At 39.1% G+C, this 16,399-nt stretch overlaps 1 protein-coding gene across 1 annotated transcript in view; it reads left to right on the top strand.

Annotated features, from left to right (window-relative positions):
* Positions 1–1,810: 1,810 nt before the first annotated feature.
* The window catches only part of ipo13 (importin 13), a 46,498-nt gene continuing 31,909 nt past the window's right edge, over positions 1,811–16,399 (top strand). The window contains exons 1-7 of the mRNA XM_002931583.5: positions 1,811–2,431; positions 5,668–6,404; positions 11,134–11,274; positions 12,219–12,360; positions 12,550–12,716; positions 14,259–14,379; positions 15,573–15,720. Of these exons, the coding sequence (XP_002931629.1) occupies positions 2,375–2,431; positions 5,668–6,404; positions 11,134–11,274; positions 12,219–12,360; positions 12,550–12,716; positions 14,259–14,379; positions 15,573–15,720 (1,513 nt within the window). The 5' untranslated portion in view covers positions 1,811–2,374. The remainder of the gene's footprint in view (positions 2,432–5,667; positions 6,405–11,133; positions 11,275–12,218; positions 12,361–12,549; positions 12,717–14,258; positions 14,380–15,572; positions 15,721–16,399) is intronic.

Raw genomic sequence — 16,399 nt, forward strand, 5'->3', positions numbered from 1 at the left:
CTGCCGCTTGCCCTGACCTTTTTGCCTGTTTTTGGATTTTGCCTCTGCCTGCCGTTCTACAATCAGTCTGTATATTCTTTGTGTGTTCGGTTACATCACTCAGTTTATTAAAGTTCTGCATTTTCAACATGGCCTCTGGCACCAGTTCTGTGACTTATGGTTACACTCCGGGTTACCCAGTCTTCAGGCTCCCACCTTCCTGGTACTCCACAGCGTCTCCACAGGGAGACCGTGACACTACGGCTGGGCATAGATCAGGGGTTGTCCTGCCTGTATCCTGTCACTAGTCCGTGGCCCTAAGCTAAGGCAACATAGTTACTATCTAACCTTTCTACTCTCACCACTTCTAGAGGGTGCTATGACAGAGCTGCTACTTCTATATAAACCTCATTCACGGGGCCCTGTCCAGATCAGGTATTGTATCTGGGGTATCCTTCGCTTACTGGGGCCTGTTGCTGCGCCCAGGCTCAGTGGAGCTGTTGTTAAGTTGCAGACAGGCAGCCAAAGAGGAAGCCACTCCTCCTTGCTAGACACTATATCAGTCTGCAAGGGGAGTGGTCAACCTAACTAACCCAATGGGCATAGAGTATAACTATAAACTGTTACAAAGGCTTCTGCCCAGTAACAAGGGGATATGTGTGAAGAGGTAGGGATTCACTCCACAGGGCATTTAACCCTATCGGTCCCTACAGGAGCTTGCCCTAAAAGGTTACTTTTGGTCAATTCACCCAATCTTTTACTAAATTAGCCACTGCTCTTCCCCTTTCTTTGCACTAAAACACTGGGACCCTCAAAAGTACAAAAAAAACCCCTAAAAAGATGGGTACCAAAACTATAAAAAAATAAATAAAATGATGAGAGTTTCAATTGGCCCTAGTTTGCACGAAATATCTTTTCTGTTTGGTCACTTTGGGGTTAGTGGCTCTGCCGGCTGCAGGTACCATTGGTAACAAGGAAGAAAACAAGTATTTTTTTTAATTCTTTGGCATGTCGGAACTCTAAGCAGCAAATTTACTTCTATGGGGCCTATTCATTAAAACACGAGTTTGAATCCCGAATGGGAAAAATTCGGATTGGATACGATAATTTCGGAAGATTGCAAATATCATGAAAATGCTTATGAAAAAATCGTATTAAGGTGCCCATACACTATAAGATCTGCTCGCTTGGCGATGTCGCCAAGCGAGCGGATCTTCACCCGATATCCCCACCTACAGGTGGGCGATATCGGGTAGCAAGTAGCTTAAAAAAAAATAATCTGATCGTTTGGCCCTGGGGCCAAACGATCGGATTACATTTGTGGCTATGGTGCAGTCGGTTAGGGGACCGCATCAACGAGTCGATGCGGTCCCCGATCCGACTGGATTTTCTAACCTGGCCGATCGAGATCTGGCCAATTTCAGGCCAGATATCGGCCGGCCAGGCCGCTCGGTTCTGCCCATACACGGGCCAATTAGCTGCCGAATCAGTCCAAGGGACCGATATCGGCAGCTATAATCGGCCCGTGTATGGGGACCTTTAGTCCCGATAATATCGTATTGGTGATCCGAAAGTCATGAAATTTTCATATGGAACGATTGTAAACGGCAGCAGAACGTTTCCGAATTTTTCACGCAAGCGTACGAAAAAGTCGCGCAGGCGTACAAAAATCTACGAAAATATGCTCTGAGCGTTCGTGTCTTAATAAATCTCCCATAAAGTCTTCTCTGTCTCGTTTTTTGTTCTCACAAACATAACTAGTAGGTGCGAGGGTATTGAGCGGAGCCAGAGCGCCCTACTAATAGCTTGGGAGCGCAATCCGCCGACTCGCCCCTCCCACAGGGCGGCCATGGTGCGTCACTGCGATAGTGCGTCTTGGTGATGCCGGTCTCGCGTGATGAGACTTGTGGCCTTGGGCTGTGAGGCTGGGAGCCGGCTCTTAGCATTTATGCTGGAGGAGTAAGCCCTATTTGGAGCTGCGGGCTGTGTTTGGGAAATCGGGACTGTGGGGCAATATGAAAGCTGTTTAGGAGAAAGGACATGCAGGCACCGCAGCAGCCGGAATCGCTCCCATAGTGTGTAGCTCACTGACAGCAGAGTGGCAGTCATAGCAAGTGCAGCACAGCGGGCTGGGACCCCAAGCTCTCCGTGCCGGGATGACTGCCCCCCGTGTCCGCACCTGATGGCGGCCCTGTGTGTTGGAATCTGAGCTGTGACTCCTTTCGTTTCTGTGGCAGAATTGACGGAGACGATATGTACTGAATCGCCATTGTATGACGTTGTGTCTTTTAAACCTGGATTAATAGGGTCTAAGGGCGAGACAGGGGGCTGACATTATCAGCCAATTCATTGGGACGCTAGCCCCTCTCTGGGAGGCGAGGTGAAGGTTTCAGACATGGAGAGAAGGGAGGAGCAGCAGAACCTTGAGTTTACAATGGACAACGTTGAGAAGGTAAATTGTTCTGATTATGCAGGGCCGGCATGTTATGGTAAGACATGTATCTGTGCATTATCATAAAGGCTGAGAGCCGGTGTGGAACTGTACATCTCTGCTCAGCGCAGGGGCAAGTGCCTGACAGTATGGCTCAGCTAGCTGTCTCCTTGGATTAGTTGCTGGGGATGCTCAGCCGGGGGAGCCATGCTGTACAGCTGTGCTTTGCTCTGCCACTGCCGGGGGGATGGGTTCAGCATGTTATTTTGAGGATTCTGCAGTTGCTTTGTTGACAGCACTGACCATATAGTATAAAGAATACACAATGTCCTTTGAGATTTTCCCTTGGCAGTCACAGCTTTGTGCTTTGCCAATTGTCCTCCTTATTATGCCAGTATATTTCACAGTGCAGCGTTTGTATTTAAAACATAGCTACATTGTTTCTACCACTGTGTCAGAATAATACAAATGAAATAATGGAAAGTGCTTATATAAACTGAATATGCACATAAGAAAATGCAGGCGAAAAGAAGCCAATGCTGTAATTAAATGCGTTTTTGGGTGAGTGGCAGTGCTGGGGCCCTACGTTCCTTTCCAGCCAGGGCTTCTCTGCAAGAAGTTTGCATGTTATCCCAATTCTTGCGAGGGTTTCTACCAGGTCCAAATACATGTCAGAAGGTTAAATAAAATTGTCTGTCCTGTGTGAGAACTTATATTGTAAGTTCCACTGCCTTGTTTCACCTTATCCCCCTATATTTGGTTAGAGTTCAGTAAAAGCATGTGAATAGTGCTGTTTTTTTTCTAGCCTTTGGCTCTTGGAGAGAAGGGTGCCATATCTGGCCACAATCTCTAAACTATGAGGCATTTTTATAAAGGTATGTCAAAATGGCATTGAAATACTTTGGTCTGATGTACAGCACTGCAAACATAAACAGCACTATATAAATAAAAATATACATATGTCAAACCGCACCTCATTAAAAATATGCTAAATGTAGCGTATTTATAAAACTGTTATTTTATGCAAGTATATAGCAGGGTTTTGGGGTAAAATGAGGTTGTTTGAAAAAAGCTGCCTTAAAAATAAGCTCTGCTGCTTTTTAAATAGCATTTTCCATTTTTTTTTTTTTATGTGAGCAATTCTTTTGAAATTTTAATTTGTCCAATTGACAAAATGTACCATATAGCTATTTGTAATATTTCCACAATCATAATTCATGCTTTCAATTCATGATACTGGAGCTTAAGAAATTCACCAATTTGTTTTACATGAACTGCGGCCAGTTTTACACAGTGTAAAATATTTTGCACACTTTTATAAATATGTCCATATGCGTTGCAGATTAATTGTGGTTGGGTGATAGATTGACTCTCTGTAGTAAATTCAAGGTAAGCTTTTCTGACAACCAGGCATATAAGATGTTTTTGAATGTTAGTAAGTCTGTCCCGCTGTGTTTATAAAGCAGACCAACAATTTAGTTAGAGGTTGCATCTAAAAAATTAGACTATTGAACTAGATATTGGTGTTAGCTACCTTTCCTTGTTTTATCTTTTTTTGGAGCATAATTGCAGCTTCTTCTTCCACTTCTTGAGAGCATTGCTAATGCAACAAGAATTAATAGTTCCTTTCAACTGACCTGTGCATTGCTGGCTGGAGTTTTCTGGGTTATGAATGAATCACACATGGGATTTATAAACAGATTGTGCTTGGAGGATGCTTAAAGGAAAAGGCAAATCAATATAAATATTTTAATGGACCCTAATAGCATTTATAAAGCACATTAGTATGCCAGATTATAAATGTGATTATTTGGTTAAAACATTTTTCATTAGATCCAGTTGTGAAAGATTAGGTTAAAAATATCTGTAACTTTTAACATTGTTTTGACATCACTTTGCATTTTGGGAGTCAAAATAGGCCCTGGCATTTCAAGTATACGGATGGCCAGACCCCCCAACACCCCAAAAAAGTGACTGTCTATGTAGAGCTGGGCGGTATGACCAAAAATTTATATCACGGTATTTTTCAAAATTATATCGGTATCACAGTATTTGACGGTATATAAATAAAAAAATAAATAATAAATATTGGTGGCCCCCAACCCCCCCCAACAACCCCAGCCCCCCCAACACCAACCCCAACCCCCCCCAACCACAACCCCCCCAGCCCCCCCAACCACAACCCCAACCCCCCAGCAGAACTTACCCAACTTGTGGTTCCTCCAGCGATGCGTCCTAGCGACGTCGCGTGCGCGCTGACGTCACATGCGCGCCGACGTCACGTACGCACGGGCGCAACCCGGAAGTAATAGGAGAAAAACAGCAGGAGGCGCGCATACCGGTATAGCGGTATGTTTAAAACTCATACCGTTTTTTTTTTAAAAACCGGCATACCGGTTAAACCGGTATACCGCCCAGCACTATGTCTATGGCATTCTACAGCAGCTCCTTTGGCATTTGCCACATTCACCTATTGCCAGTCTGGGCCTGAAATAATCTATTTAATGCATTTGATGCATTATAGTAGCTTCATAAGTTCCTTCCTCCTCCGTATATACCTTGGTGTCATTCAGTTTTTACAAGGACAGCATTTGGGTATCAAAAAAAAATGCTTAAACCAAAACACACACTCTTGAAAAATGCCCCCCCCCCCCCCCCCCCAACACTTCAATCATTGGTTCTTAAACTGTGGGGCCTGGAGAAGTGGCAGGTAGTATTCAATCTGAATAACATTAAGTATAACAGTTAGGGGTTGATTATGTATATATTGTCCTAGATATTTGTGATGCTAATACTGAATGTTTGTTGCACCAGTATTCTCCTGCAGCTGTACCCCACTTCATAAGCCAAAGGGGTCCCAGATCAAGGCTTGAAAAAATTACACACGTTCTAATCTATAGTGTCATATTACAACCTAAATGCATAAAGCATTTTGTTATATTGTATACACTGCATAACTTCCCTATTTCTATAGGCCCTAAACAGTTTAAATGAAAAGCCAGGACATAGACTTTATAGGAGATAGACTTTATTGCTTGTACATAATTCCATTTTTTTGTCAGTTCAAATATGATACCTGGCACTTCTATTGTTGTAACAGTCCACCAAACCAGCACAGGCAGAATAATAGCTGCATGCATGTAATTGGTTAATTGGGTTGTATTTGGTGGAATGGCCTGTGTAATACTTGCATACTCTATATTGGCCTGCTTCTGAGTACTTTTTATAATTAATCTTCTGTTTTCCTTAATTTATAGGCACTTCACCAGTTATACTATGATCCTAATATTGAAAACAAGAACATGGCACAGAAATGGTTAATGCAGGCACAGATATCCCCACAAGCTTGGCAGTTCAGCTGGCAGTTGCTAAATGGAGGGAAAGTGCCTGAAATCCAGTACTTTGGGGCCAGTGCCCTTCATATCAAAATATCTCGCTACTGGGGGGATATCCCTGCCGAGCAGTACGAGAGCCTAAAGTCGCAGCTTTTTGCACAGATCTCTGTATTTGCAAGTGGATCCAAAATAGTGCTGACTAGACTGTGTGTCGCACTGGCATCTTTGGCACTCAACATGATGCCTGACACCTGGCCACATGCTGTTTCTGATATGGTAAGGGTTTTTCAAAAAGAGGATGGCCAGACAGATGGTGGATCCCGTTGCTTGGCACTTCTAGAGCTGCTGACAGTTCTGCCAGAGGAGTTCCAGACCAGCCGCCTACCACCCTATCGCAAAGGAATTGTGCGCAGTTCACTAGCACAGGAGTGTACCTGTGTTTTCCCGCTTTTGCGCCAGTTATTAGAGCAAAGTGACACACCAGGGTTTGTCAAACAGAAAGTATTGAAATGTTTCTCAAGCTGGGCTCAACTTGAAATACCTTTAACAGAATGTGAAGAACTGACTCTTGCTGCTTTCTCAGCACTGCGGGATCCTGAGCTCTTTGATTCAGCTGTAGAGGCCTTGGTAAACACAATCTCCCAACCTGATGCGCAAAGGTGAGACTATTTAAATGCGGTTTGTTGTCTTGTTTTTGGCACCTGACCTATAGCACAAAAACAGTTTATATACAGTTAATTTGCTATTAAAGTGATAACATTTACAATGTTTTTATACAGAGAAATACTTTAAAAAAAAAAAAAAAAAAAAAAGCTGTTAAAGGACAAGGAAAGTTGAAATCTATTAAGCACACTATTAAATAGTACTACTATTGCTGTGTAAAAACGCTATATTCTTGGCTTGCCTAATGAAAGATTTAAAGAGATATACTAACTACAAACTACATACTTGTTTTAGTGAACGGTGCCGCCATTTTTAACAAGGGATGCCCTTTCCCTTTCCCTCACCGTCTCTACTGTGCATACTCCCCCCCCCGCATCTTGCTCACACAACAACTGCGCACAGGAGCGCACAAACTGCCAGAAACTGAGCAAATATCAGGTGCACACCCTGGCTCACACACCAGCTGCCCACATAGTCCCTCCCCCGCTTACCGTTCACCGCTTGCTGCTACCCCCTTACAGCTCCTGCTGCTACCCCCTTACAGCTCCTTTTCTTCCTGTTTGGCTTCAGATCTTCTGAACAGGTGAAATATTGGGAGACTTAAGGGCACTATTGAGAGAACTGAAGATATGCCTGCAGCTTGAGATTAACTCTTTATTAGCCTTTCCTTCTCCTTTAATCTTCCCTAGTATAGAAAAACACAATCTGCGCTAGATAAAGCAGACAGGGTATCATCCTGTTGCTTTTAGAGTAGAAGAAATATTTTTAGTTAACTATATCTACAGAATATATATGGTAAAACTGTCATTGAATTCCCATAAGCCACCTCTGCCCCCTTTTTACAAAAAAAAGTTGTTTCTGTATAATTACATTATTTAGATCTCTGCATTCTCAAAATCTGAGAAACGTGTTTTTTCTCACACTTGACTTCACAAGTGATAAATCTTAGCTACCGTTTCCCGTCTTTTTACACTTTGTGTATTTTACCACTTTGCCACATCATTTGTTTCTAGTTTAAAGGCGCCTGAAAAAAAAACTCTTTGATTTGCCCAAATTCCTAATAGACTTCTAATTAATAGATTTACTATCCCAATTCTTTAAGTCCTTCGCTAAAACCATGTCGCAAAATAAATCACGGGTATGCCCTTTGGATAGAATGGTTCTGAGATATTCAAGAAGAAAAGTCTGATCATCATGTTATGTATAATAGCCATTTGTTAGCATAAACAATACTAACAAACAGATGCATTTTTCTACAACTGCCTTTCTTTCCCCTTTAAGCTGAAAAGATGCCAGTGAGAATATTGTTCAGTTTAACACCATTGTGCTCTATGGAGTGTTAAAGCTCTGTAACAGTTTTGAGCTTTAAAACCCCTTCCAAATCTTTTAAACCTCGATACTTATTTTAACTTGGCATTAATAATGGGGATAGTTCTATTCAGCAGTTAGACAAATTATTCCAGTGTGGATGTGGAAAATGAATAATTTTACTGAATTGTAAGCATAATTACAGTAACCACATAAAATGTGCAGGTGTGAATGCTTTTTTCCTCAAAAACACTGGTATTTTTGGCTGTGAAAAGCACACATTTTTCTGGGTGTTTTGTAGCCATGTATTTTATAGTGTTTTTTGTAGCCACGTATTTTATGGTGATTTATAACACGTATTTTATTGTGTTTCTGGTGTTTTGTAGCCACGTTATTTTCTGGTGTCTTATGTATTTGTCACCACGACAAGTAACTGGCTACAAGTAGCATCATGTGTCATATGTTAGGTAATAAGCTGTGCATTCTGCATGTTGCCGGACAGATTGTATTTTTTTAGAACTGTTCTACAATCAGTCCTGCTGGTGAGCTATACTGCAGCCTATAACTGTTGCGCAAAAATATTGTTAACTGCACACAGTGTGGCCTGCCTTGGAAATGCACATGGACTGCAGTTTGTATCTGTCAATGTATCTGGACTCTGCTGATGTTTCAAAACGGAGTACATACTATACAGTGTCATTTAACTTGCCTTAACTTTTTTTTTTTATATCCAGAAGGTGGGTATCTAGTCTAGTTTAACTTATTTATTTTTGAACTGGTGAGGACCAATAAGCATGTTTTTTTTAGTTTTTAATAAACACAATAAATATATGTTTTCTCAGTACAGGTATGAGATTTGTTATCCGGAAACCTGTTATCCAGAAAGCTCCAAATTACGATTTTGTTATCAAAACAGTAACAAAATATAAAAGTGTGCAGCATGCACCGATACAAACATTATAGGAGTGTACCAGAACATATTGATTAGGCAGAAATATTCAGACAAAACAACCTTATCCAATTCTCTCAGAATTTTTTTTCAGGCCAACCAGATGTTTTGGAAGCATTGGAATTTATGTGTTCAGTTTCAGAAAGACTCAACTAATTTTTAAATTAGCCCCTTTGTGATTCTTGTTTCTCTTCAGAATGACCTCCCTTTTTTCTGCTTCCATATTTCCCTTTATTTTGCATGCAAAAACAACAATTTCTTCAGTCTTCAAAATGTATACATGTTAAGCATTTTTTATTTTTCCCATATTGTGTGTACTAAAATTCATTACAATTGCATTCTCAGTTTCACAATCTAGTTTAACCTCTTAGATTTTATTATTGTGTGCTTCTGTCTGTACATATTCAGTTACTTGCTCTGTGTGGTTCCCCTTGTGCACTGTCACTGTACATATTGCTTCTTTGGAGACTATGTACCCTGCCCCCAACCTTCTGTCTTAAGCGTCGGGTCTTTAAATGTGTGAGGTATTGGTGATGGGGGTGCAGAGATTCGTGCTTCTGATTTAGCACACTGCCTAAACCATCCTTGGGAATTGATACCCATCATGATTGCGTTGAGCTTTCCAATTGGATGCTCAATCTTCTAGTTGCTTAGCAACCACTTATCCTCTCCTCTTTGCTTTCTTGACTGCTCACTCCTGGGTTCACGCTAGCAATAATAAAGGGCTTAATTAGAGCTCAAAGCTGCTATATTTTGCTCTGTGTCTTGGGAGAGTAGCCTGTTAAACCCCTTCATTTCCAGAACCTTTGTAAGGACATTTTCCAAAGAGCTCTGTGAGGTAATAGAGCGTTATATATGAGTACTTGCTGATGGATACACTCTTGGCATTATTAAATAGTATGCAAAATATCTAAAGCAACCGAATCTACAACTTCAAAGCTTCAGTACTTTTGAAATCTCCATTTATCTATAATGATAATTTGTTAGTTAAACGCTATACTGTGGTTTCACTTGGGTTAGGTAGTTGAAACGTACATTTACTCTATAATATAATAAGCGTTTCCTGCAAATTACATAGAAAATCTCAAAACCCACTACACACACAAGTTGGGGGAGGAAGGCCAAAATGTGCCCTATTCCATGAATGGATAGAACTGTAGATGGACCACAATATACAATAATATATAATACATCCTAAAGAATGTGCAAATGAAATGATATGATGTATAAACATCTACTTAAAGGACAAGGAAAGGCTAAGTCACTTGGGGGTGCCAAAATGTCAGGCACCCTCAAGTGACTTTAATTGCCTACCTTTTAACCCGGGGCTGGTGCCCCTGTTAGGAGAGAACAGGGGCACCACCCTGGGGTACAAGGTAAGCGATTAAAGTCACTTGGGGGTGCCTAACATTTTGGCACCCCCAAGTGACTTAGCCTTTCCTTGTCCTTTAAGAGGCCTCTTTATCATATAACGTATGAATGAAAAAACACAATCCCCACCCCCACAATGCAATGTCCACAGGCACAGTTTATGTGATACTTGTATCTTATTTGTTTTTAAAACACGAATTCTGCCAACCCAAAAATATGTTTTGTGGGGTACAATATTATTCAAATTTTCTCTTTTAATGGCTTTTTCAGGCCTTCTGAAATTCATCCTCAAGCCTGTCATTCAAACCACTGCCTGTTTACTTGGATAAGGGATAAGCAGTCAGATAACTGCTAACATTCCAAACTCCAAAGCAAAACAACTTTCTAATTTATAATAAAAAGGCCCCTAGATGTATTGTATGATGATGAAATTGGTTCTAAAGAGATGTGCTTTCTATATAACCCCCCCATGCAATGTCTCATACTAATAATTACATTACAATTTTTTTCATACACTCTTATGATAAATGATTCTGTGAATTCTTCATTCTGTGCCTTTATTTTAAGCTGTGTTTTTTGTGTTCTGTAATCCAAGCTTTGCTTTAATACTGTTGACTCTATACATCCTGCACAATAGGTTGCAGTACCCTACAAGTTTACTGCTGAATTGTACTTAGGAGATATGCCTGCTCTGCATGCTTTTGTCTGTATTGGTTGTAAGGAAATGTAAAAATAGGGACGTCCCTGTTAATGCTGTTGCTGGAGTATTGACTTACTTTAGTTGGTAAGGAAGTTGCCCACCTAAATGTTCTTGCATGTCCTCTGATCTGCAATGTGCAGCTATTTTTTTTGGAGGCACTAGCTATATAAGGTAGAGAAATACGGGGTGATTTTTATTTTTTTGGGTGACATTTTGTTAAAATTATGGTAAAATCATCAAGGGGGCTAATTAAAAAGGTGCAAGTTAAGTAATTGTATAGGTTTTGCTTTGAATGTTTCATTAGATAAAAGGGAATCAAATGTAGTCATTTTAACCATATTCTTGTGCACATTAGAATGTATTGTTTGATCGATGTCATTGATTACATTGATTTCAGGTATGTGAACACTCTCCTCAAGCTAATTCCTCAAGCTCTGAGTTTGCAGGACCAACTACATCAAGCGGTACAGAATGGAGATCTTGAGACCTCGCATGGAATCTGTCGGATCGTGGTAGCATTGGGAGAAAACCATTCTCGGTAAGTTTCTTTAAGATTTGTTGGTACTTCTGTATTATAAGCTGATCCACAGATAAAATAATACAGTTTTAGTAAATCCATATGACCATTGTGCTGCGAGGATCTCCACAAATCATGCAGTAATGGGTCGAAAGTGGTGGCTCCTCCTTTTTTGTCAGTCAGGACAAATTCTTGAAATAGATATTCATTGCTTACTTTGTAATTACTCGTTTGTTTAATGCCCTTGTTAAGAAAATAACTCCATTCTCATCATAAAAATGAATAGGTTGGAAAATTCATGCATTTTATTAATGATGCTCAGTATGTTTGCATTTAATAGTAAAATGTGTGTTATTTCAACACTACTTACATTCTGTATGATTAAATGTCATGCCAGCTTTAAAAACATTGGGAGCTGCGCTGTGGATTGGGCTTCTCCTTGTGGAAAATAAGTATAGGCAAAATAGCAAAACACACCTTTTTAAAACTTTTTATCCAGACTACTTTAGGGGTGCAGTTTACCACATCTGGCTGGCTTGTTTTTTTGTCATTTAATATTAAATTATAAATAAAAACAAATGACCATTGGTAAGAGTTTTGACCTAGTGCAAACATAGTTTAGGCAGATTTTCAAGTCAATACTTTTATATCTGTAGATGCCAAGAGAAAGCCAAATAAATAGATAATACTGCTGCAAACCTTCATTTTTATTAAAGAAAACATTTTTATTAAAAAAAAGACTTAAAACAAAATTGTGGAGAAAATGTGCACTTAACGAGAGCACACTGCATTTTTTTTCAAATGACAAACCCACAAATCTGACTTGGTATTGTAAAAATAGTCCTAGATGTAAATTATCTTGTATATAGTTTATAGTGTCAGTGGTACCTTCATTATTAGATGTATGTTTCCTGACACTTAAATGATTTCTGTGATTGTAAACCTACAACCATTGTTTCTGGCAGGGCTTTCTTGGATCAGGTGGATCACTGGCAAAGCTTCCTTGCACTTGTGAACATGATAATGTTCTGTACTGGAATTCCTGGACATTACCCTGTTAATGAAACTACTAGCTCACTCACGCTCACATTCTGGTACAGTTTGCAAGTAAGTGGCATAACTCCCTACATTGACTGTTTCATGCAGCAATTCATTATGTACATTGAGAAGTATTTTGAAAAACTGAGCCAAGCCTTTTATGTGAGGCTTGTGCCTTTTAGTTTTTATTCTTTAAAGACGATGCATTTCCTAGCCATTGATTAGAAAACTTGAGGACCATTTGGCATTATCTTTTAGGATGACATCTTCTCATTCGAGGCTGAGAAACAGGCAGTGTACCTGCAGGTGTATCGACCAGTCTACTTTCAGCTGGTGGATGTGCTGCTACAGAAGGCTCAGTTTCCTGCAGATGAAGAGTATGCTTCCTGGTCGTCTGATGAGAAGGAACAATTTCGTATCTACAGGTAACATTCATATATATTATTTATTATTATTATTAACATTTATTTATAAAGCGCCAACATATTCCACAGCGCTATACAATAAGTGGGTTTCATACATTGGACATACAGAGTAACATATAAAGCAATCAATAACCGATACAAGAGGTGAAAAGAGCCCTGCACAAAACAGATTACCGTCTACAAGGAGAAAGGTTTGAGACACAAGGTATATATATATATATATATATATATATATATATATATATATATATATATATATATATATATATATATATATATATATATATATATATATATATATATATATATATATATTTCAAAAAATATTTAAAAAATGACTTGTCACCGCAAAATCAGCTTGTAAAAATAGTGGACAGCGTGTCTTCAGTGTAAGCCCCAGAACTGTACAAATCAGAACTGATGCCTTTATTAAGGTCAAGTGCACAGACCACAGCACAGAGCAATATTTCAGGCATTTTAATATCCTTTGTCAAGCTTTGCAACAACCTTGTATGCCATTAAATATTGTTCTGTGCTGTGTTCTGTGCACTAAATCCCAATAAAGCCAGTTTTGGACTGCTGTCCATATTATATCATTCTTGCATAATAAGTATACCTATAGAGAAATTCTGATTTCCATGGACCTATATAATATGTCTAAAGCTGATCACCTTGTTCAAACCAATTACAATACATTTCTCTATTTACTTGTTTTGCCTGCTTTACTTCATTTGTACCTTACCTTCTGTTAATAATAAATCATTTTGAGAAAGGTGAATTTCTGCATCTCCAGTCAAAACAGTGCTGTTTATTTGGGTACCCAATAGCCAATGGCTAATCATTCTGCTGGTCATCTATTATACCTTAAGCCACAGCTGGACTTAAAATATCATCATACAATAGCTAGCTAGCCATTGTATGATGATACCATCCAAACTGTATAATTTCTAATGTCCTACTAAGTATATATAATAATTATTATTTTTAAGTCTGATAAAAACAAAACAAATTGGACAGTTGAATCTGAACACGTGTCATATTTTTAGGTTTTTGAAGTGCTAAATACTTGCAAAGATTTTGTTGTTAATGGTACACAGGTTTAGAGAGCCAGACAGATTATCTAGAGCACAAGGCCTGCTGGGTGAATACTGCCCTTCTGGCTGTTTTAGGCGGCCCCTGATGACTGTGCCTGACTGTTCAGTACCAATAGTCTGATTGCACTGTGATTGTGCCTACCGTACACTATCTTTATAAAACAAATTGGCCGGCGACTTAGCCTGTGTTTTAGATTTCGGCTTCCTTATGTGATTGAGTTTGACACCCCTAATCTAGAGCCAGGGGTCTGCACTTTTCATATGGAGCTTTACATTCAGTAATATCATATACATAGTGAAATGTATTACACAATGTGCTAAATCCTGGCATTTACCCAGGATGCAGTACATGAAAATTCAAATTACTTTATTATATTTTTAGAATGATTTTGTTGATATTTTTCACATCCATAAATGGCTGATTGTGCTGTTCTATGTCTCCCCACAGGGTGGATATATCCGACACACTAATGTATGTATATGAGATGTTGGGAGCAGAGTTGCTCAGTAACTTGTATGATAAACTTGGAAGACTTCTCACCTCCTCGGACCAGTCTACCTCATGGCAGGTATATTGCAAGCAAAGAACAATGCAACACGAATTATAAAAAAAAAAAAAAAAAAAAAAAAAAAGGTTGAGTTCATTGCCCATAGCGTATAGCACAGCCGGCTTGTGTTGTGCATAATAATTGTTCTAGTATGGTGGCAGGAATAGGAATTTCCGTTATAGCACTTATTGTTGATAATTATTTACAATGTAAATAGAATACGCAGCATATTGTAACTCTCTGTGCCGCACTGCAAATGCAGTTGCAGTTCAGTATATTGAGTATTATTGACCCTCTCTCTGAATGCATTAGCTGAATACATTAAATATTTTATTTGGCTGTTTCAGGAATGCATTTCTTATGATATTTTGAGCAAAGTATGTGAGCATTAAAGAAGTGGTTCACCTTTAAAGTAACTTTTACTATGATGTAGGCATTGATATTCTGAGACAATTTACAATTTGTATAGTTTTTTTTAATTTTGGTGTTTTTTAAATTTTTTAGCTTATTGTTCAGCAGCTCTCCAGTTTGGAATTTCAACCACTTTCTGTTTGCTAGGCTACAATTTACCTACCAGGCAGTGGTGTGAATGAGAGACTGGAAGATCAGTAATAAAGGACCTGAAAAGAAAGTAATATAAAACTAACAAAAAAAGTGTAGCCCCACAAAGCAATATTTTTTGGGCTACTAGGGTCAGTGAAGCCTATATGTAAGCTGGTAAAGTGGCACAAAAGCCACATTAATTAATTTAAAAAACAGTTGAAAAGCTTCTAAGAATAGAAAGTTTTATGACATACTAAAAGTTAATGTAAAGGACACCTATCCTCTTAAAAATTGTTTCCCCCACCAGCGTTGGGGGCTAATGGATCCTGCACTCCATATGGAACAAAGATAACCACCCTCATGAGTGCTCTGTGCTCTTGCACGTGTGTGTAATGTAGGATTAGTTGATGTATCCCCCAATCCTACATCACACACATGAGCAAGCTAGGTCCTTGTTCATAATGTCATGGCAGGGCGCAGAACAATTGCAAGGGTGTTTTTCTTTAAAAAAAACAACTATTGCTTTTCCCCATCTGAAAACATGGCTCTGGTGGCAGGAACAATTTTTAGGTGATAGATTCCCTTTAAATGTGAACCACCCCCTTAAATGCATTGATGCAGTATATGTCTATAACTATTGGAATATTGATATATATTATGACTTATTGCAGCATACAGAAGCTTTACTGTACGGCTTCCAGTCAATTGCCGAGACAATAGACGTTAATTATTCAGATGTCGTCCCTGGACTTATCGGCCTCATCCCTCGGATCAACATAAACAATGTGCAGCTTGCAGACACAGTCATGTTCACTATTGGTAAGAAAGAGGAATATTTGTATTTGTTTTTTGTTTTTTTTTTTAAAAAGAAGGTCTCGGCCTGGGTAAGTGGCGTGGCACTATCCTCTATATGTATTAGTGCAAGTAATATTGTTGAAGGGGTGGTTGCAATACACATGAAGAACACTGACACTCTAGACCAATTTGAAAAAAAAACAATGTTTTGTGGCTCAGTTGCTACTTTCCTACTTTTGCCATTATTAATGCCCGGTGAAAGGGAACTTCTCCTCAGTATAGATTTTGTCTTTTGGATGTAGTCTTTCTGTAATTTCTAAATTTAAAGGAACAGTAACACCAAAAATGAAAGTTTTTTAAATCAATTAAAATATAATGTACTGTTGCCTGGCACTGGTAAAAGTTGTGTTTTTGCTACAGTAACACTAATATAGTTTATATAAATAAGCTGGTGTGTGGCCATGGGGACAGCCATTCAAGCTGGAAAAATGGAGAAAAGGCACAGGTTACATACCAGATAACAGTTAACCTCTCTAGAATACAATAGTGTTTTATCTGCTATGTGCCTGTGCCTTTTCTCATTTGAATGGCTGCCTCCATTACTACAGAGCAACTTTGTTTATATAAGTTTCTGGGGAAAACACCCCAGTTGTACCAGTGCAGGGCAGCAGCACATTATATTCTAATTATTTTCATACACTTT

Source organism: Xenopus tropicalis, chromosome 4 (genome assembly GCF_000004195.4).
Source record: "Xenopus tropicalis strain Nigerian chromosome 4, UCB_Xtro_10.0, whole genome shotgun sequence".
NCBI lineage: Eukaryota > Metazoa > Chordata > Amphibia > Anura > Pipidae > Xenopus > Xenopus tropicalis.